Source organism: Macaca thibetana, chromosome 2 (assembly GCF_024542745.1).
Source record: "Macaca thibetana thibetana isolate TM-01 chromosome 2, ASM2454274v1, whole genome shotgun sequence".
Taxonomy (NCBI): domain Eukaryota; kingdom Metazoa; phylum Chordata; class Mammalia; order Primates; family Cercopithecidae; genus Macaca; species Macaca thibetana.
Window position 1 is genome coordinate 22,311,432 of NC_065579.1, and position 22,704 is coordinate 22,334,135.

General features: G+C 41.2%; 2 protein-coding genes across 5 annotated transcripts in view; one reads left to right on the forward strand and one right to left on the reverse strand.

Annotated features, from left to right (window-relative positions):
• Nucleotides 1-546: 546 nt before the first annotated feature.
• OXSM (3-oxoacyl-ACP synthase, mitochondrial) overlaps nt 547-22,704 on the reverse strand; it is a 488,173-nt gene continuing 466,015 nt past the window's right edge. Inside the window, exons 2-5 of one of the 2 annotated variants that reach the window (XM_050779493.1) lie at nt 11,661-11,911; nt 4,929-5,174; nt 3,080-4,090; nt 547-989 (exon numbers count right to left, since the gene is read on the reverse strand). In XM_050779493.1, coding sequence (XP_050635450.1) covers nt 587-989; nt 3,080-4,059 — 1,383 coding nt within the window. In that variant the 5' untranslated portion in view covers nt 4,060-4,090; nt 4,929-5,174; nt 11,661-11,911 and the 3' untranslated portion in view covers nt 547-586. Of the gene's footprint in view, nt 990-3,079; nt 4,091-4,928; nt 5,175-11,660; nt 12,064-22,704 lie in introns of those variants that run through there. The other variant, XM_050779491.1, reaches the window with a different exon arrangement.
• NGLY1 (N-glycanase 1) overlaps nt 11,449-22,704 on the forward strand; it is a 67,744-nt gene continuing 56,488 nt past the window's right edge. For 2 of the 3 annotated variants that reach the window (XM_050779460.1, XM_050779462.1), the window contains exons 1-2: nt 11,512-11,681; nt 17,183-17,297. In XM_050779460.1, coding sequence (XP_050635417.1) covers nt 11,551-11,681; nt 17,183-17,297 — 246 coding nt within the window. In that variant the 5' untranslated portion in view covers nt 11,512-11,550. Of the gene's footprint in view, nt 11,682-17,182; nt 17,298-22,704 lie in introns of all 3 variants that reach the window. The other variant, XM_050779459.1, reaches the window with a different exon arrangement.

Sequence of the window (22,704 nt, forward strand, 5' to 3'; positions counted from 1 at the left end):
CATTATACTGAATTACAGTATGAATAATATGAAGAAAAGAGGGCTAGGTGTTTAAGGAGTAAATAGATCATTACTGGCTGACAGTTTTACTCAAAGAATGCTGATGCAAACTTTGTTATATTCCTTCCTATGTATTGTATGGAAATGGTATGCCTGGAGTTCTACAGTATAGCAACCCTGCCTAGCAAAGAGGAGTTGAAAGGGACAGGAGCAGCTCAAATGTTATAGAAAACTGTTTGACCTAAAGTATTAGGAAAATATAGATCCATGGTTCTCATAGGCGGTGGGGTATGGCGGTTATTTTGTCCCCCAGAAAACATTTGGCAATATCTGGAAACACTTTTGGTTGTCACAACTGGGGAAGAGAGTGCTATTGGAATAGATTAAGAGATCAGGATGGCCTTAAACACCCAACAATGTACAGTACAATCCCCCTTTTCCCAACGAAGAATCATCTTACCCAAATATTAATAGTGCCAAGGTTGAGAAACCCTAACATAAAGGATATCTGGGTATCAATGTATAAATATATAATTTCTTCACATATAACATTTAAAAATTCATATTTAATTACAAATGATTTGTTCTACATTCCAGCAATACAAAGTGTTGCATTAGTACCACCAAAACCAAAGGAATTGGTGAGGCCAATAAATCTTTTCTCAGTTTTCCATTCCTGTGCCTTTAGTGGAACATAGTTGAGATCAAATTCTGGTTCTGTACAATCCAGGTTTAAAGTAGGTGGTAGTTTTTGATAATAACAAGCTAATGTGGTAAAAGCTGCCTCGGCCGCCCCTGCAGCTCCCAGCAGATGTCCTGTTGCTCCCTTAGTTGAGGAAACTGCAAGGGCATATGCATGGTCTTTGAAGAGATGTTTGATTGCCTTGTTTTCAGCAGCATCTCCCAATGGTGTGGAAGTAGCATGTGCATTTATATAGGATATCTCTTCAGGCTGTACACCTGCATCTTTTAAAGCAGCAGCCATACACCTAATAAAACAAGAAAAGACATCAGGACCAAGTTTAATTTTAACAAAAGTCTCTTCATCTGTATGGCTTATGTGAAACAAATGTAGGTATCCAAGTACACTGGATGAAAAGAATCCCTTATTCTAGTAATGGAATGCCATCTTGGATTACCATGTGAGTTAGGATGTCATCTCTACGGGAATGATGAGTCACACTCACTACCTTGGACTGGTTCATCACCAAGAGTTAAACACACAAGCTAATGCAAGATTGTATAATCTCAAATAAAATATAATTTCATTTATTTGCATTGGCATTTTTCCTTGGGGAAAAAATATCATCTTGACTCAAGACTAGAATAATTTTTCTTCCAGGGATTTTTGGAGTGTGGCAATTTTTTATGAGAATTGTAATTATGATGTTTTTCACATTTAAATTTAAAACTTGGCATACTTCCCAATAATCTACTGTTCCATTGTTTCAAATAACCTTTCAAAATCCTCTTTATTTAGGCCATAAGAATTCTAAACAAAAAATTACAAAGGCAATCTAAGCCAAACAAACTTAAGAGTAAAAAAATATATCTGAAAGAACCTCTGAAAACGTTTTGGATGTCATCTTCCTTTAGTTCCTAAGAGAAATATACAGGTATGTATGTGTGTTTGTGTGCATATATATTTCTTAACAGCCAGTTCAGGGTATAATTTGAAGTACGCTGAAAGGTTTCCTGTGAACATAACCATTTCTTCATCTATTTTGTTACTATGCTTGATATTTTTAGCACTAGCAACTACTCACTAAAATTCAAAAGTAGGCCAGGCATGATAGCTCACGCCTGTAATCCCAGCACTTTGGGAGGCCAAGGCAGCACTGCTTGAGGCCAGGAGTTTGAGACCAGCTCTGGCTCTGGCAACATAGCAAGACCCCAACTCTATTAAAAAAAAAAAAAAAAGAAAAAAGAAAAACAATCAAACAAAAACAAAATAAAAATTCAAACATATAATTTAGGGGTAGGTAAACTATGGCCCTGGCTAGATGCCTATTTTTGTAAATAGTTTTCACTGGAACACATTCATGCCCACTCATTTACATACTGTCTAAGGCTGCTTTCACATGACAATGGCAGATGGATTAGTTGCGACAGACTCCATGGCCCACAAAGCCAAAAATATTTACTATATTTTTCCCATTACAGAAAAGGTTGCTAACTCTGGCTAATTTAACTAAGTAAAACATAGTATGATTTAATAGCTATTAGCTATCTATTAACACATTATCAGGGACTTTTTTATTTTCATTTTAAAAGCACTAATCTATAACAGTTAACTTAAATGTAGTCCTTAAACCAGCAGTATCACCATCACCTGTTAGAACTACAGAATCTCCCAGTCTGGGAAATAAAGTGAAACCCCATCTCTACAAAAAAAAAAAAAACAAAAAAAAACAAAAACTGGTCTCAGTGGTGCATTCCTGTAGTCCCAGCTACTCAGGAAGCTGAGGTGATAGGATTGCTTGAGCCCAGGAGTTAGAGACTGCAGTGAGATAAGACTAGCATAAGCAATAAAGAGAGACCCTGTCTTTAAAAAAACAAAACAAAACAGAATTTCAAGCACCACCCTAGACCTACAGAATCAGAATTAGCATTTTAAATAAGATCCCTAGGTGATTATAGTTTGAGAAGTGCTGACTTGAAAAGAACAGAATTCTGTTGAAAAGAACAGAATCCTGCTGAAATGGAGCAAAGACCAGACACATCTAGAAGGGGTGACTTTACTTTCCAAGTCTGATGAAGGGTCAAAGAAGAGGACTTTGTGAGGGAGCACACTGATGCTTAAGCACAAATGGAGGCGTGAAAAGTTGGCAAAGGCACACATGGTCTTTTTCGCAACTCCACTGGTTTTAACTCAAATGCAATTTTGTAAGGATGTTCAAATGCTTTGAAATACTTCAAATATCTTAAGCAAAGAATTAAATAATCTTGTTTAGTCTAAAAATTAAAACAATAGAGATTCGGTACACCAAGGACAGACACTACAATTTTCCCTAATTTGGGACTCCCATTAAAGTGTCTTATTTGGAGAAATATTTTGAAGGAAAAAACCCATTTTTACCTTAAGGCACCTTCTCCTTCAGGATCAGGGGCAGTTATGTGACCAGCATCACCTGAGAGTCCATAGCCCAAAACTTCTGCATAGATCCGGGCTCTTCTTTGAACAGCATGTTCATATTCTTCCAGCACCAGCACAGCTGCACCTTCTCCCATTACAAAACCATCTCTCTTTGGATGAAATGGTCGACAGGCCAACTTGGGATCTGAGTTTGTGCTCAGAGCCCGGGCTCTGGAAAACCCAGCAAGAGATAAAGGGCTAATACAAGAATCTGTACCTCCAGCCACCATCACATCAGCATCACCACGGGCTATAAATCTAAAAGAGTCTCCCACAGCATGAGCTCCTGTGGTACAGGCTGTGGATACCGCATGATTTGGGCCCTTGAGTTTATATCGAATGCTGACCTGGCCTGCTGCCATATTGATCAGAATCTTAGGGACAAAAAATGGGCTAACTCTATTGTAACCTTTTGTCTGAAAATTCAAAGCAGTTTCAGAAACAACTTCAAGAGGAATCATTCCCATGCCAATTGCAACACCAGTAGCCACTTGATCAGCTTCTGACTGAGGATGCCAGCCAGAATCCTTCATGGCTAATTCTGCAGCCCCAATGGCCATGATGGTGGGAGAAGACATGGACTTGATATCTGATTTGGACACAAAGTTTTGTTCATTGAACTGACCTTCATCACTGCCTCTTGGCACATAAGCAGCAACACTGCAAGGGATACTCTTATACTCTTCACCAACCAGTGAAACAATTCCACTCTTTCCTGCGATAAGACGATCCCAAACCAAGTGAGTTCCAACACCAAGAGGAGTCACTAAGCCAATACCGGTAATGACAACTCGCCTATGCAATCTGTTTATTGGCTCAGTTCCGAAAAACTTCCTTTTACTTCTTGTTACCTGTTGGCATAATCTTGAACACAGAAGACGAGTGCTTGTAATTTTCAGGAAATTTTGCAGGCAATTGGACATGATTGAGATTCAGATGATCAGAAACACATTCCTGTAAAAGACCACAACACACCTAGGAGGTATTCTTTTATATAGCTTAAGGGCCTAAGGAAAGACATCCAAGGTGTTCCTTTGGGTGCTTGATATGAGCTGCTAACGAACACAGGGAAAATGTTACATAATTTCAATTTATACCTTAACATCAAACTACCTGTTTAAACTTATCTCCTTTTCTAGACTGTAAGTGCCCTCAGACATTTGAAGACAAATAAATGAATTGATGATTCATTCGATTCACCAAAACAGTAATTCAATGAAAAATATAAAGGCACCTCCAGCCTGATATGAGTTGCAGGAAGCATCCTTTGTCAGGATTACTGATAACTTCTTCTAAATAGCATTTCTGGTGTCAGTGGCACAGAAAACACATTTCAGGGCATATTATCTTAAGTAAGTGGGCTTTATCAATCTTCAATAATTAAGGATAACGAGCCTTTTCAAAACGCCACCCAGGGCCAAGAGCCCTAGACTGAGCGTCTGGATACGTGGGTTGGCAACAGACTCTGTGTCCAAGCTTGCGACTGGGGGAAGGGGGCGAGTCTTTCCACCCCTCTAAACTTCTCCAATTGAATCATCTGTGGAAGGAGGGGTTAGGACTGGTGGATCACTTCAAGGGTACTACAAAGGCCAGGGGCGGGAGTAATAGGGCGTAGTCACTCCCTGTACTGCCTCTCAGTCACCACCACACATGTACACAACTGAAGAAGCATGGCGACAGAAAAAGAAATCAGGCCCTAAGTCCTCGGACTTCCCTCTCGAAATTCAACCCCGACTTGATTTGACTGTAAAGGAGGAAAGGAGGGTCGAAGGAGGAGGGTAGCGAGCGATACCTGTAACACGTTTACAGCTCCAGACACACTCGCCACTGTCCTAGGCGATGACGCGCTCGAGAGCACGCGCACGCGCACGCTCATGCGCGCTCCCGCGCACGCATCCCGTTCGACTCCCCTTCCGCCGGTTGACTTTACGCCGCGTCACCTTGGCGGAGGTCAGACCTTGGGAGGCGGCTGGGTCGCTGTTTGCCTTAGCAGAGACTCTTCTCTCGGAACCTCAGTGACTCGCCGATAATTAAGGACCTGCAAATAACGCGATGAGATAGCATTTTCACCCATCAAAAAGGCATTTTTCTTTGCCAGTGATAATGCCCAAATATTCCTTTTTGTCGGAGAAGGGACACCATCGTATTCTACTGGAATTGTAAGAAAGAATTAAGGAAATGACTGCAGTCACAAAGTTATTGCTATAGCTCGGAACGTTATTAGTAATTGTGAGTAAAGTAGAACTAACCAAAATGGCCAACATCAGGAAATTTGTTGTGTATCTTGTGGTACATCCAAATGCCATGCAGCCGTTTAAAATAACTCTATGGGTGAATATTTATTAATGAGATGTTGAGACTATTTGTTAGGAGACATAGTTACAAAACAGTATATATCCGTTTTTTCAAAAATAATTCTTTAAAGAGCTGCAAGATATATAATGATTGTGATCTTTCCCTCATTTTTGCTTAGCTTTATTTAATAAAGCTTTTCTACAATAAACAAATGTTTTTGTAGTAAAGTTTTTACTTTTTAAAAGTTGTCACCAGGCTGCTCTGCTTATGGAGTAGTCATTCTTTGTTCCTTTACTTTCCTAATAAACTTCTTTCACTTAAAAAAAAAATTATCACCGGATTCGAGACAATACTTAAAAATATCACACCCATTGTAACACTGGAGACATTTGTTTCTAAGTGTCTGAAAAATTCATTAACTTTGCTCAGAGCGGATTGCAAATCGATAAAGGGAAAATACAACATGAAAAAGTAAAAAAGGCAAGAAGTCGACAAGATGGTATTCATTGAACATCTGTTTTTCACATGCTATCCCAGGCGTGTTTAGTCCTTGCTCTTCTTTAGAAAAATGGTTGACCATAGAATCTTCATCTGGACCTTCTAGTCATATTTATGTTTCTTTCTGGGCAATGCCTCTTGAAGCCATTGTTTCCAAGTAGAGTCCTCTGCATTCTTTCCTACCCCTACAGAAGAATGTGAGTCAAGCTTAGCTTTTCCAGGTTGGTCCTGGATTTAAATGAGTTTGGAAATCTATTTTGTTTAAAATAATTAAGCAAAGTCCAGTTTGACCTTCGTCCCAGGCCTAACCAGTCACCTCTAGTATGATCCTCATCCAGTGACAAATAGAGTTACTTTAAGAAGAATTAAACACATGTGTTATAAAAAAACTGACACTTGATGAGTAAGTACCTAAACTTGATCTCTTTTCATTGCTGTCTTTAAAATAATAGTGAGAAAATACCTACAATATTTTTTCTGAAGCTGAACTCATATGAAACATACAATTTTAATGTGCTATTTCTTTTGTAATATCACAAATCATCTTGGCTAAGAGGTGACAAATTAAAATCTTTCAAAAAAGTAAAAAGACCATCATTTTTGTATCTACCTCATCACCTTTGATCTGGAAAAGGGTGGGAAATTTTATGATATTTTATAGCTTTACGTATTTGGTACCGTATTTCCTGCTACAATCCCATGGTGTCTTCTTGCACCAAAATCTTCAAATGGGCTCTGCTTATCCTACCCTCCTATTAAGACTTTTTAGGTCTGCCTTAAATTCTTTGTAATCTGATTCAAAACTATCTTTCCAGTTATGGCTCCCATTCTCTACTGAGCTTTCCACCCAGCAAACTGATTTTCATACTATACATGTCTTGATTGACCCTAACTTTTCTCATCTCTGTACTTTTGGTATTGTCAACAACCATTCATTTTCTTCCTATCAATGCTTGAAGTTTGAATGCAAAAATGAGTAGAGGTATGGCTCTTGCTTTCAAGAAGTTCATGGTCTAATAAAGTTCATGGTCAACCCATTAGAAACAAGTAAGTGCAAACTACTGAAACAGGTGCTGTAGCGGAACTATTATAACACAAAAGGGACAATGAGGTCCGTGCTACCTTGTAAAATCAGAAAAGGCTTCAGAGAAATGATCCTTGAACTACATCTTGGAAATGAATATTTGTCTAGTAAATTGGGTGGGAAAGGGCATCATGGCAGGAAGAGTAGAACAAAGGCCTGAAGAAATGAAGTGTCATGGTATCTTCCACAAACAGTTAAGTATGTGGCCCATGTCAAATTTGAAGTGTGGGACAAAGCAACAGTAAAAGCATGAGAGTAAGACAGGCCCAGGTCACAAAAGCCTGGGGTATCATACTGAGGACTTTGGATTTAATCCTGTAGTTCAGAGAGCATATGCTAGCCTCCATGGTATAATTTGGAGTGCAACATTCTTTTATTGATTCTAAACTCCTCTAGAAAGGACATGGTAAACTCTCATTCCCTTCACCGGAGTCTCTCTTACTCCTCTTTGTCTTGAACAAAGCCACTTAAAATATTTAAGTTACCAGCCTGGTTCCTGACACCATTTGACTTTAGAATGTGGGTAGAGGGAGCCATAGAAAACTTTTTACCAGGAGAACAACATGATCAGATGGCTGCTTTAGAAAGATCACTGTTGCACAAATGAGCAGGGTGGATTGGAAGGATGTGGAAATGGACACAAGGAAGAAAGTTAAGAATGGACGCAACACGATGAGGCTCTGAGGGCAATGGCAAGGAGAGATGTAGGAGATGTTGAGAAGGAAACATTACTAGGATACTGTACATGATTTAAGGAGGGTGGGGAGTCTCTCACAGCTAGCAAGTCCTCTCCTTTCTCACCTTCTCAACCTCTCAATTTAAGGCCTCTGTTCAAATTGTCCCCCCTCACTGAAACTGCAGCTCTCAATGAAATTTCCCTCCCTCTAAACTAGTAGTTCTCAAAGTTTCCTGTGTATCAAAATCACCTGAAGGGCTTGTTATCACACAGATTGCTGGGCCCCACCTTTAAAGATGGAGCTTCAGAATTTGTTTTCCTGACAAGTTTCCTGCTGATGCTGCTGTTGCTTGTCCAACCACTGCTCTAAACTTATGACTTCTATGAAAGTAGGGACCATACTTGTCTCCTTCACAGTGCTGAGCAACTAGTAGTCACTTCATAAATATATGATGAATAAGTGAATTATGGAATGAATAAATCAACATTTATCCTTATATTTGAGAGTACACATGCACTTTTTGTGCATATCTCACCAAATGACTTTTGCGAAAACCAATGCCATAGCATTAATATTGTGATAAAAATGTAGTCCATAAAATCATAGAAATCACCATTTGAAAAAAATCATCTGAAATTTAAGTCCTTCCAAATAACTCTTTAGTAACACTTCCGTTAAAGTTCTTGAGTAACTATAATCTCTTTTGAATACCGCCATTTATAAAGCTATTAAGGGAATCCATTATAATAAGGGACTTTGTCTCTCATTTTCCTGGCTGCTTCCTCCACTTCAGTCAAGTTGGAGATATTCTAATTCTTCCGTTTCCTTTAGAAAAGCTGAGTAAGTTACCCTACCTTTTATACCCATCGTTGTTTCAAACAACCAAAGAATGGTCTAGTACTAAATCAGCATTGAAATTCTTGTTCTTTTATTTTATTTTATTTATTTATATTTGTCCCAAAATAAAGATATTTTTTTCCAGGATTTCACTTTTATTAAAAACATCATTTTTAGAGTTGACATATCATGGCATTGTTCTTTTTTTTTTTTTTTCCTTCGTTTTGAGAGAGAGTCCTGCTCTGTCGCGTAGGCTGGAGTGCAGTGGGGCGATCTCAGCTCACTGCAACCTCTGCCTCCTGGGTTCAAGTGATTCCCCTGCCTCTCAGCCTCCCAAGTAGCTGGGACTCCAGGCGTGCTACCGCGCCTGGCTAACGCTATTCTTTAATAAAACAGAAAAAAGAACTCTCTAAATTTTTCCCAGGATTGGTTTGGTGATATTAAAAAGTTAACCTCCATAAAAACCATTAGCAAGGAGAGGGGTTGAAGTCTTTCAGGAATTTATATAGGGATTCACTATTGTGTGACTACATTAAGTGATTAACCAACAACTCTTTATTCAGAATCTGCTGTGTGCAAAGCAGTCTGAGACAGGTGGCATAAGAGACTTTTAATCAAATAGGGAAGACAAAACTAATGATAACTTACAATGAGATAGCGTTTTAGTTGAGGAAACAAACTATTATGAAGAGATAAACAAGTCATTTTGTTCCCCCACAAAAGTACCCTATGACCATTCTATCTGTCAGAGGGAAGCCTGAGCTAGCAGCTTTCTGCCCTTTACTTGACACCTCTGCTTCAATACCAGAGCATTTCCACTTTGGTGTTTTGTATACAGACAATCTTCCTATCTTTTTTTTTTGGTAGAGATGGGGTCTTGCCATGTTGCCCAGGGTGGTCTCAAACTCCTGGGCTCAAGCGATTCACCTACCTCAGCCTCCCAAAGTATTGGGATTATAGGCATGAGCCACCATGTCCAGCCCCTAAATTTTTATTTGGAAAAATATAAAAAAAAAATCTGTTGCATTTTAAAAAGTCACAAATACTGTATAATATATATTATTCTCATATAATTAGTAAAGTATAAATAAATGTATCAATGGAAAAAAGAAACCCAAATGAAGAGGAATAAAGTTTGTGATAGCTATATCCCCAGACCCAAGCCCCCAATCCATTGTGTAGTTATAGGAGACTACATTTCCCAGACTCTCCCCTTTTATCTTTTTATGTTTTATTTTTATTTTTTGTAAATCTGGCCTTACTGAAATACCCTCTTTTATCTTGATGAGGCCTCATTCTTAGCAATGATATGGTAGAGAAAATGCTGTATGTCATTTCTGGGCTTATGTGGTTAAAAGTAGGTGTGACTTTTTTTTTTTTTTGTCCAAGCAGGCTGCCTGGATTTGTAAATAAAATTTCACTGGAACATAACCATGTCCATTTATTTTCAAGTATTGTCTGTGGAGCTACAACTGTAGAGGCAGAGTTAAATAGTTGAGACAGACCTTATGGCTCACAAAGCCTAAAACACTTACTATGTGGCCCTTTACAGAAAAATGTTTCTTGACCCCTGTTCTAAGGGATGGAAGGAGACTGGGTCCACTGACATTATGACACCTGCATTATTAAACTGTTATATGAGCCAGAAAGAAATTACTCTTGTGTTAAGCCACTGAAAATTTTAGTTACAGAAGCTAGCAACATACTACTTTCTGTTGAACACACCATACTTGGAAGCTGGTCCAAAGATCTACATATTTATTAAAAGCGTACGTATATCTGGGAGACGAATAGTCATTGAAGTGGATTGGCATAGCTTAGGGTCTTGCTCGGAGATTCTGGAAGAAAATTTCAAGTCTTAAAAGCCAACAGATGAAACATCAAGAAATGTAAAAGAAGTTATTCAGGCAAATCACTTATCTTAAGAAATAAAGTCAAGACAAATACTTGGTGAGGTTGAAAAGGGATTTCTGCAAAGAAGGAAGCCAGTGGTAAAGTACACTTTCAAGGACATGGTGGGGCAGAGACTGGATTAAAGTAGTTAGGGATGCATCTTCTAAGAGGAATAAAAGACCTTGATCATATGATATACCTAAAAAACAAGTCACAAAATAATACTTACCCTTACTGTGTGGGATGCAAATTTTTATTTTCTTCCCTTCCCGCCCCCGACATTCTATAATATCGCGTAATTATTATGCATGTGTTTTACGCTGGTCACCACGCAGTAAACCGAATCCACAACCCATTATTACGTTGCAACCTATGGTTTAAAAATACACTTCCTTACAGAGGAATCATATACTAGTTGAGCTGGGACTTAGATTTTCAGTCATTCGCCAAATTCTGAAAAGAATCCACGTAACAAACCCAGCAGAGTTTATAGCCATGGTTTTGTTTTTGACGTTTGTTGCTCCTTCCTTCTGGGGTCTTTCATCCACATCTATGTAGAACGTCCTGACAATCTGCGAAGTGAAGGCGCTAAGGTCGTTTTATTTGTGGGGAAAGGAGAGAGGTACATGCGGTTTCTCCACCTTAATAGCTGGATCGATTAGGCTGGCCCCGGGGCGCAGAGGGATCCGGGTTTCTGAGAGGCACGTGCCAGCACTATTCTCCCGGTACCTCTAGACTAAAGCCGACCTCCCCTCCAGCCGAGCTCATCCGTCCTAAGGACTCGACAACCCCCTCCTCCAGCCCCACGCCCCTCAGCCCCGGCGCCCAGGCCCCGCCCTCCCTGCGGAACTCCTCCCCAACCTGTACGACCAGGCCCCAACCCTGGGTCGAAGCACCTCGCCCCAGCCGGCCGAGGCCCCCCCACGTTGCTCCGAACAGCCCCTCGCCCCTCCCGAAGGGGCAGCAGTAGCTCCCAGCCGAGCTGCCCTGCTCACGCCCCAGGCCCCCGACCCCGCCCCAGGCCCCGCCCCCGCCCCTCCCGGTGGCTGCGGTAGCCGCTGCGCGCTGAAGCGCCTGCTCAGTGTGGGACACGGAGCGCGAGGGGCGGCGGCGGCCGCTGGCGCTCAAGCATGGCGGCGGCGGCGCTGGGCAGCTCCTCAGGCTCGGCGTCCCCGGCCGTGGCCGAGCTCTGCCAGAACACCCCGGAGACCTTTCTGGAGGCCTCCAAGCTGCTGCTCACCTATGCTGACAACATCCTCAGGTGCAGGGCAAAGGGGTCGAACGGCGGGTACCGGGGTGGGTGGGCCGCGGCGCCTTGCTCGGCCAGGGACTGGGGGCGTCCGGCCTGAGCTTCGGAGGGCAGCGACACCCGGACAGACCGGGACCTGGAGCTGGTTCTGCTCCTAACGTCCGAGCCCGCCAGCCAGGGGCCTCGGGACCCGGCCAAGTCCCACCCCCGCTCGAGAAGAGGAAGTTTCTTTGCAGTTGTGACTTGGCACCTGCAGTCAGGGTGCTGCGGGTGGACTGGAGTCCCGGAAGCGGGGCCGGGCGCAGGAGAGGTAGGAAGGCGTGCTGCGGACACTGCCGCTCTTCTCGTCGTTTAACGACCTCAGATATCAGGACACAACCGTAACCGCACCGCGCGTGTCATTCCCCCTGCGTGCATTTTTTCGAGCGGAGTGGCTTACATTTCCACATACTTACCAGAAGTTAGTCACTGACAAAGTGATGTTTTCTTCCCATGTTGAGACTATCCGAGTACTAAAGCATAATGCTTCTGAAGTAGTGGGTTTTAAAATTTTTAATGTTTTCTTCTGTCCACTTTTGTTGATCGAAGCATTATAGTATTTTGAAGTTACGGTTTTTATATTAATACCTGGACTCTACTATATAAACTCTTTAAGAATTCGTGGAGGTAATCGCCTTGGATGAGAGTAATTTGCTTCATTTTCCTGTCAGCAAAATTGCACTTCTAGAGGTCTAGGGGACCTTGTAGATTTCGGGAATTGGGGGGCAAGTTTGATTATTCATTTTGAATGAGTACCCACCTCAACTCTGCAGATCAAATGATGTGTCTTAACGGAGAGACATGGTGTTGGGGGAGGGAAATGGAACTGAGGTTAAAAGAGCGCCACTTGCTTTAGTGATGTTACCTCATTTATCAGGTCACCGTGATTAATTAATTAGGTTCTCTGTTCCCCTCAGCCCCTGGTGCATTAAGTGGTTGGTAAATTATCATGAAGTCTAAGAGGAAATTCTTCTCAGTTTCAAGGTTATGTTTCATGTGACCCAATTTTAGACATTAGTTACATGTGCAGTTTTTAAAATCCATGTCAGTAATATTTCATTTAGGCAATGGTAATGATGTTTAAAGTAAATTGAAGGGAAAATATGTTGAGCCCTTATTTTGTGGCAGATGCTATGAAGGATGCAACATATAGCCTGTTCACAGCTACATAATTGTGACCTGTGTGGGGACCTCCTTCGTGCTCTGTGACACCTTCTCAACTCACCTTTTTCACCCTTTGGGGCCTTACAGCTCTTCACAGTACAAGGATGCCAAGGGACTCCATAAATGAACTGATAGGCTGGGTTCTCCAGAGCCCATTAGCTGGGACTTACCGCCTGGAAAGCCACCAAGCTATTTAAACCCCACTAGTCAGAAAAAAGAGGTGCCCTTGTAATGAAGACTCACTTCTGCTTTAAATCTAGTGAAACCGAAAATGCTGAGGTTTAGCTTGAGGAGGAAACCTTTGCATGCAAATAATGACATTTAACATCATAATCTTCATTAGGAATGTTTACTAATGGCTTGTTTCTGATTTTTTTTTTTTTTTTTGGAGACGGAGTTTGCTCTTGTTGATGAGGCTGGAGTGCAGCGGCGCAGTCTTGACTCACTGCAACCTCCGCCTCCCGGGTTCAAGATTCTGAAAGATGAGGGGTGTGGCAGTGAGCTCAAAGGATAGTGGACACGCTGGAATAATGCTGAGAAGAGTTTAAGAAAGTCTTTGTGCGTTGCTTTTCCAGGGATAGGAAAGAGGATATGATGGGTTTGAAGTCTAAAGTCCCTACAGCCCTCTAAGTTTTTGAGGGCTTCAGGGTGAGGCCTTTGGTATCAATCTATGCACAAAACCATGGTCAGTTTACTCAACATATTTAATAAGAAAAAAGATAGAATTTGAGGAACTGGATGTGACTGTCATTGCTGGACCCTGTTTGCAGTATTCTTTTACTGAGAAAAATAGATTAATGTGAGGTCCACAGATGATATAAAAATAAAATTGCTCACTGGGCACGGTGGCTCACTCCTGTAACCCCAGCACTGTGGGAGGCCAAGGTGGGCGGGTTACTTGAGCTTAGGAGTTAGAGACCAGCCTGGGCAACATGGCGAAACCCCGTCTCTACAAAAAAAAAATACAAAAAACTAGCCGGGCGTGGTGGCGGGTGTCTGTAGTCCCAGCTACTCTACTCGGGAGGCTGAGGCAGGAGAATGGGGTAAACCCGGGAGGCGGAGCTTGCAGTGAACTGAGATCCGGCCACTGCACTCCAACCTGCGCGACAGAGCGAGACTCCGTCCCCCACAAAAAAAATTAAATTAAAAATAAATAAATAAATAAGTCAAGCGTGGTGGCAGACACCTGTAGTCCCAGCTATTTGGTGGGCAGAGGTGGGAGGATGGCTTGAGCCCATGATTATGCCACTGCATTCTAGCCTGGGTTGCAAAGTGAGATCCTTTCTCAAAAAATAAATAAATAAATAAATCTCACTAGAAATTAAGGAGGAAAATCTATATTGTATATCAATAGTTAAATGGAAGCAACATATATCAAAATAACAAAGGCCAGTCGAAGTGGCTCCCGCCTGTAATACCAGGGCTTTAGGACACCCCAGGTGGAAGGATTGCAGCCGGATCAACACAGTGAGACCCCATCTCTTCATGAAAAAAAAATAGCCAGGTGTGGTGGCTTGCCTGTAGTCCTAGCTGCTTCAGAGACTGAGGCAGGAGGATTGCTGAACCCAGGAGTTCTAAGCAGCAATGAGCTTTGATAGTGCCATTGCACTCCAGCTGGAGTGACAGAGCAAGACTTTGTTTTTTAAAAACAAAACAAACCAAACTATATGAGAACTGATGTGTATTTTATAAGAATTTTTAAACAATTGTGAAAGAAGGAAGAAACTAGAAAATTCGCCCAGAGAAAGACCGAGCATGTAGAGATCTGAAAGCTGTAAGGAAAAGAATAGATTAAAATAGCTCAAGCAGTTTTGAACCAGTAGGTTATATCATCCTGGTGGTACTGACATGTTTATCACCCTGTGAAATACATTGAGTGTCAGGAAAAGATGCCTCATTTATCTAAAACTAGCTTTGATAAATGTAGGATTATTTTATAGTTCAGTTTTCTTAAGTGGTAAGAAAGAGAGGCTCACTTGTAACACAGTGTAGCATGGAAGCCAGGAATGCTGAATGTTCTGTAGTGCTCAAGGAAACTCCACTAAGAAAAGGTCCCACGTGTTAATGGTGCTGAGACTGAGAAACCCTAATCTAATACACAGAATAAAGAGTTGAGAATAAAATTTTCTTTGTATTTAACAACCATCCGTGATTCTCAAATTACATACAGTAAAGAACAATGTTTTTGTTTTAATTTCCAATCCCTTATGGACCAATAACTTTTGTAAAATACACTGAAAATTTCATGGCAGTATCAAATTGCTATATACCAAACATTCCATTTCTGTACTTCTTGCTTCATTTTTATGCCCTTGTAAACAAACAAAAGATTTCTGTACTTCTTGCATATGGGTAGCAAATAATTTGTAGATTAGCACCAATCTGTGGACATTTTGAATAGCACTATTTCGAGCTTTTGTCTCTGAATATTCTGTAATAAACTTACATGATTTTTGAAATTAGGGAAAAGTTTAAAAACATTCATTGAGTATTTATGACATTTGGCAATAGGTAGTTGACTGGTGAAAAACAAATGCAAAATTTGTTAAAACTTATAAAATTAAAATATTTGCTTTTTGGTTTTGTTTTTATGTCAGAATACCTATGGAACATGTGTAGATAGGACAAAGTTGATAAGTCATTTGCTAGCATTTGCCTACTCACCATACCATACCCCAGGCTGATGGCTTCTTATGGAAGTACATCTTCCTGTGGATCCCAGACACTGCCTCAGAATCCTCCTTAACATAGTACTTAAAGAAGTCCTATCACTTTAAGGCAGTTGGTGTCAGATATGAAAGTTATCATCCTAAACTATGTTCTGAGAGTCTTTTGTATATAATACTGTCTTTATCTTAACCTTATGTTCTTTTAATGTTTTTTTCAAACAATTCTTCTGATTTATCAAAGTAATTAAAAATCTCAAACCAAAACTTTTCATGTGCTGGTTTCTTGTCTCAAGTATGCTATTCAAAATCTTAATTATGGTAAAAGAAATTTATATCTTCCTTTTATTGCTGTACTGTGTTGAGAATGTGTCTTGGGCCAGGTGCGGTGGCTCACGCCTGTAATCCCCAGCACTTTGGGAGGCCGAGGCAGGTGGATCACCTGAGGTTAGGAGTTCGAGACCAGCCTGGCTGACATGGTAAAACCCCGTCTCTACTTAAAAAATGCAAAACTTAGCCAGGAGCGGTGGCGCGCCCCTGTAATCCCAGCTACTTGGGAGGCTCAGGTGGGAGAATTGCTTGTACCCAGGAGGCAGAGGCTGTAGTGAGCCGAGGTTACACCACTGCACTCTAGCTTGGGCAACAGAGCGAGACCCCCTCTCAAAAAAAAAAGAATGTATTTTAAACTGAAGGGAGACCCCCCACCTCAAAAAAAAAAATGTACCTTAAACTTAACAGCACAGAATGTAACTTACTGTTTTCACTTACAGTAAGAACAATCACTGATTTAGGGAAGAAAGAAAATCAAGTGACTATAAAGGTATACCTAGGTCATGTTTGTTGAAAGTAAAGTCTTTGAAGAACTATGACCTGTTTTGTTTGTTTGTTTTGTTTTTTTGGAGACGGAGTCTTGCTCTGTCACCCAGGCTGGAGTGCAATGGCACAATCTCAGCTCACTGCAACCTCCGCCTCCCAGGTTCAAGCGACTCTCCTACCTCCTACCAAGTAGCTGGGACTAGAGCTGTGCATCACCACGCCCAGCTAATTTTTGTATTTTTAGTAGAGACAGGGTTTCACCATGTTGGCCTAGATGGTGTCAGTCTCTTGACCTCGTGATCCACCAGCCTCAGCCTCCCAAAGTGATGGAATTACAGGTATGAGCCACTGCACCCAGCCGTGATCTGTTTTTATATAACTTTTTAGTTTCTTTCATTCATTTCACGAATATTTGTTAACCACCATCTATGTGCCAGGCACCATTCTATATGATGAAGATTCATCAGAACAAAACAGATAAAATTTTTTGCCCCTGTTCAGAGATTACATGGATTTTTTTTTAAACAGCCTAAAAGACTCATTAAGGTGTCTAGACTTAACAGCACAGAATTAATATGTCACATGGATTTTCTTTGTGGCAGCATTAATATTATGAGGTGTGAAATTAAACAGTGAGGTGGTGCTAGATGTGTACTGAAGTAAGAGTCACAAAATTGAACTACTTTTCCAGACTGCTTCCTATTTATTTGAAGTTCAAGCCTATGCTACCATGTAGGAATGTAGCCAGTATAAAATATTAAAAGGAATACAAAAACACTATGAAAAATATAAATTACCATATATAATCAAACTTTTGTTTTTTGTCAGAAACCCTAATGATGAAAAATATAGATCTATCCGGATTGGAAACACAGCTTTTTCTACTAGACTCTTGCCTGTCAGAGGAGCTGTTGAATGTTTATTTGAAATGGGCTTTGAAGAGGTAAGTATGTTCGAGGATTTCCTCTCCCCTCTTCACGCACAAAGCAGTCGTTATCATGTTGGTGAATAATTGTTTGAATAAGATAATGTTTTTTAATTTATCATTTTGGGAATCAGTAGAAATAGTTGTTTCTTCACTGATTGGACATTTAAAAATCACAGCAAGTATAGTTTAAAATTTCAGTAAAGTATAACAACGCTCCACAGAGAAATTCTTACGAGTCTTAATTCTTGAGAAGAAGGGAGGGTCAAACATGCAACCCCAGGACCAAATGTGGTTCACTTTAGGCTTTTAGCAAAAACCTGATTTGTGAGCACACGTGAATACTAATAGCTCTAGCTACCTGTCTCTAGTAGGAAATGAAAAGAGTCTGAAGTAAACAGAAAAACTGAGTTCAGTTACCACACAGAAGGGGTTTCTTCTGTGACAGGAGAGGAGTCTCAGTATGTTTTTTTGTTTACTTCAAACGAATATTTTGGTGTTACCTTTTGGAATCTTGTGGTGTAGTTTAATTTTATGACACATTGAAAGTAGTTATTAAGATTCTGAATTTTCTTTATGTGTATTTCCTTAACTAGTTCTCCTTTGTAGAGTGTTGAAAGAATTTGAACAGGTTACAGAGACTCAGTAGTCAGTAGTAGTTAGAATAGGCAATCGTAGAAATTGTTAAAGAGAGATGCTGAGCTGCTATGTAAGATTCAGTTTCCTTCGTGCCTCTCTGCTTGCCTCCCCAGGTTCCATTTCAGTCCCTGAAGTAACAGTAGTGAACAAAGTAGTAGATATAGTCCCATCTCACATGGAGCTTACATTTCTAATAGTTTAAACAGCCAGTAGATGTGAAAACAAGATGAGTGCAAAGAAGAAAATAAGACCAGGTAATAGAATAAAAAGTACTTTGCATGGCAGGTAGTGGTCAGGGAAGGCCTCTCTGAGGAGATGACATTTGAGCTGTGACTTGAAAGATCTCAGGTACCTGAAACTCTCAAGTAAGAGTATTTCAGACAGAAGGATTAATGTGTGTAAAGGATTTCCTGCAGGAGTAACCGTGAAACAGAAATAAGCTGCATAGGGAGGCAGAGACCAGGACACGTGGGGTCTTGAGGACTGTGGCAAAAGACTTAGACTTTATTCTAAGTGAGATGAGAAGCCATTGGGAATTTTTTTTTTTTTTTTTTTTTTTTTTTTTTTTTTTTTTTTGAGATGGAGTTTCGCTCTTGTTGCCCAGGCTGGAGTGCAATGATGCAATCTCGGCTCACCATAACCTCCGCCTCCTGCGTTCAAGCGATTCTCCTGCCTCAGCCTCCCAAGTAGCTGGGATTATAGGCATATGCCACCAAGCCTGGCTAATTTTGTATTTTTAGTAGAGATGGGGTTTCTCCATGTTGGTCAGGTTGGTCTCGAACTCCTGACCTCAGGTGATCTGCCCGCCTTGGCCTCCCAAAGTGCTGGAATTACAGGCGTGAGCCACCGTGCCCAGTCTGGAAAGTTTTAAGTAGGGAAAAATATTTTTGAAGATTATTCCAGCTTGCTGTAAAGAGAATTCTTGGAGGTGGTGGGATGGGGACAAGGGATGAAGCAGGGAGACCAGTTAGAAAGCTTATTATGTTAGTCTAAATAAGAAATGGTAGTGGTTTGTGTAAGGTCCATGAAGGCAGGGCTTTTTGTCATTTCTGTTCCTTGTGTTGCTAGCTCCTGGAATAATGCTGGTACCTTAGAAATGTTAGGCATTCAATAAAGATTTGTTGAATTAAGTACTGATGGTGGAGATGGAGAGAAGTAGATGGATCCAGGATTTCTTTTTGTGGCAGAATCAACAGGACTTGCTGGTGATTTAGATGTAAGATATAAGGGAAAGGAAGGAATCAGGGACTTATCTATGTTTTGGTTTAAGCAGCTAATTGGATGGGAGTATCATTATTTGAGATAGAGAAGCCTTGGAGGGTAGCAGGTTTTAAGGGAGAAACCACCACCTGTCTTTGGACAATTGTGACTAATTTGCTGTCAAATATTCAAGTAGAGATGTCAAGCAGTTGGATATATGAGTTTACAACCCCAAAGGAGAGACTAGGCTGGGGATATAAATTATGGTGTCATCTGATTGTAGATGATACACAGGCATCTTAACATAAAGAATTTAAAATTCCTTGTTCAAGGAAGTGCCAGTTTTCAAGATTCAAATTGGTTGGGAAAATTGAGTAAATGACAACTGAAGGCTCTACCCATTTCTCATGTTGAAGTGTCACATATTTAATAGAATTAGATTTGTCTTTCATTCAGCAAATATTTGAGTGCTGAGTAGGATAGCCAGCCATTCCAGTTTGCTCAGTGCTGTCCTGGTTTTAGCAGTGAAAGTCCCACATCCCAGAAAACCCCTCAGTCTCAGGCAAACCAGTGTTGATCACTCCAGTGCCAAATAACAGGCCACACTGAGACTTGTAGTAGTATTTGATGCAAATGGAGTCACAATTTCAGAAAAGATTAACAGGTTTTGATATGACTAATTTATACTGTTTCTGTTCGGCTTTAGACATCGCATCTCAGGACTTGTCTGAAGTAAATGTTTTATCAGCGTGGCTAAGTTTAGGAAGAACTAATAGTGCTGAAACTGAACTCTACCACCAAAAAGAAATTTGGTGGGCTTTTTAAAGAATAATTATATGGATACATAATAGTTGTACATTATGGGGTGCAGGTGATATTTTGATGCAAGCATACAAATGTGTAATGATCAAATCTGATTAAGTGGAATATCCATGATCTGAAGCATTTATCATCTCTTTGTGTTAGAAACATTCAAAATTCTGTCTTCTAGCTATTTTGAAATACACAATGAATTGTTCTTAACCATAGTCACCCTATTGTGCTGTAGAACATGAGAAATTATTCCTCCTATTTAACTATAATTTTGTACCCATTAACCAATCTCTTTCTATTGCCCAGTCCCTTCTATCCCTCCAAGCCTCTGGTAACTGCCATTCCACTCTTCTTTATTTTTTTAAATTTGTATTTAATTTTGTAATATATTTTTACAATCACTCTTTTCTTCTATGGGATCAATTGTTTTAGCTCCCAAATATGAGTGAGAACATGTGTTATTTGTCTTTCTGAATCTGGCTTATTTAACATAAGGTCCATCCATTTCCATCCATGTTGATGTAAATGACAGGATTTTGTTCTTTTTTATGGTGGAATAATATTCCATTGTGTATATATACCACATATTCTTTATCCATTTATCTGTTGATGGACAATTAGGTTAATTCCATATCTTGGCTATTGTGAATAGTGCTGCAGTAAACGTAGGAATGCAGATATCTCCTCAATATGCTGATTTTGGAAAATGGTGGATAGGAGACAGGACTAACTTGCAGCTCCCAGTTGGACTGACAGAACAGTGCCTGGAAACTCACATCGTGAACTTTTGCTCTGAGAACTGCCACAGGAACATTCCAGGAAAACCAAAAGAATTCACAGATCCTTTGAAAAAAGCAGCTTGCTGCTGCAAATTCCATGAGACAGAGGAAAATCTGTGCCTGAAGTGTGAGGGGGGAAAGTCCACTGGGGAACCTGAAAATCCAGATCATGGGAGAAGGGTTTAACTTTACCTAGAGCTGAAATGAATTTAGAGAGCTGAGCGAAATACAAAAGTAGAACAAGTGGCGAGAAGAGCCTGCAGGCACTCCTGGCCACCAAGGAAGCCATTTCTGACTTTATCTCACAGGGGTCCTTGGGGAGGGCTGCCAGTGGAATTGGGGAAGGACCACAGGGAGAATGAAACTTGCAGCTGAACACGAATTTTCCTGGACTGGGGAGTATAGGGGAGGTGGCAAAGAGGAAATGCAGATAGAAGCACAGAAGCCAAGGCAGACGGAGAGGGGTGAAGCCTGAAAGCCCTGATTGCTTTATCAGTGGGGAGACTTGTAGCCTGGGGCAAAATCTCAGTGCTGCGCACACTGTCTGGATATAAACATGGTGCTATGGGTGGCTCATGGTGAGAGTGAGACTGGCCCTTCTGGCTGCGTGGGAGTGCGCAGGTAAGGCCTGTTATTGCTGGCTTTCCCTCACTTCCCTGGTAACCTGTATGACGCAGCAGAGACAGCCATAACCTCCCTGGGAACATAACTCCATTGGCCTGAGAACCACACCCCCATCCCCCACAGCGGCCACAACAAGCCCAACCCAAAGAGAGTCTGAACTCAGACACGCCTAACCCTGCCTTCACCTGATGGTCTTTCTCAACCCATCCTGGTAACTGAAGAGAAAAGACATAATCTCTTGGGAGCTCTATGGCCCTGCCCACTGCCTGAGAAACCCAAATGCTTATCCAGGCAACCCTAGGGCAAGCTTATATCCTCTTGATACTACTGTAGCTGATGCTGTCTTGAAAGCATCACCTCCTGGCTGAGCATCACTTCCTTTCCAAGAAAGGAAAAAACAACAGCTGATTCCACCACCTGTAACATCCTGGCTAACCAGAGGTCCTGAGTCTGACCACATGACAGCTTTACTGCCAGCACACCTGGAATTCGAGAAAACCAACACGCTAAACAAAACTACAACCAAGGTCCCACACAGAGTCCACTTCACTCCCCTGCCACCTCCATCAGAGTAGGAACTGATGTCTATGACTGAGACTTGAAGACAGATCACATCATAGGACTCTTTGCAGACACTCTCTAATACCAGTTCAGAGCCCAGTAGCTCTACTGGGTCGCTAGACCCAGAGGCGCAATAACAATCACTGCAGTCCAGCTCTCAGGAAGCCCCATTCCTAGAGGAAGGGAAGAGCACCACATCAAGGGACCACCCTGTGGGGCAAAAGAATCTGAACAGCAGCCCTTGAGCCCCAGATCTTTCCTCTGACATAGTCTATACCTAAATGAGAAGGAACCAGAAAAACAATTCTGGTAATATGACAAAACAGGGTTCTTTAACATCCCCAAAAGATCACACTAGCATAGTAGCAATGGATCCAAACCAAGAAGAAATCTCTGAATTGCCAGAAAAAGAATTCAGAAGGTCAATTATTAGGTTACTCAAGGAGACACCAGAGAAAGATGAATACCAACTGAAAGAAATTTAAAGAGTTAGGCCAGGCGCGGTGGCTCAAGCCTGTAATTCCAGCACTTTGGGAGGCCGAGGCGGGCGGATCACAAGGTCAGGAGATCGAGACCACAGTGAAACCCCGTCTCTACTAAAAATACAAAAAATTAGCCAGGCGCGGTGGCGGGCGCCTGTAGTCCCAGCTACTCAGGAGGCTGAGGCAGGAGAATGGCGGGAACCCGGGAGGCGGAGCTTGCAGTGAGCCGAGATCGCGCCACTGCACTCCAGCCTGGGCAACAGCGTGAGACTACGTCTCAAAAAAAAAAAAAAAAAAAGAAATTTAAAGAGTTATACAGGATATGGA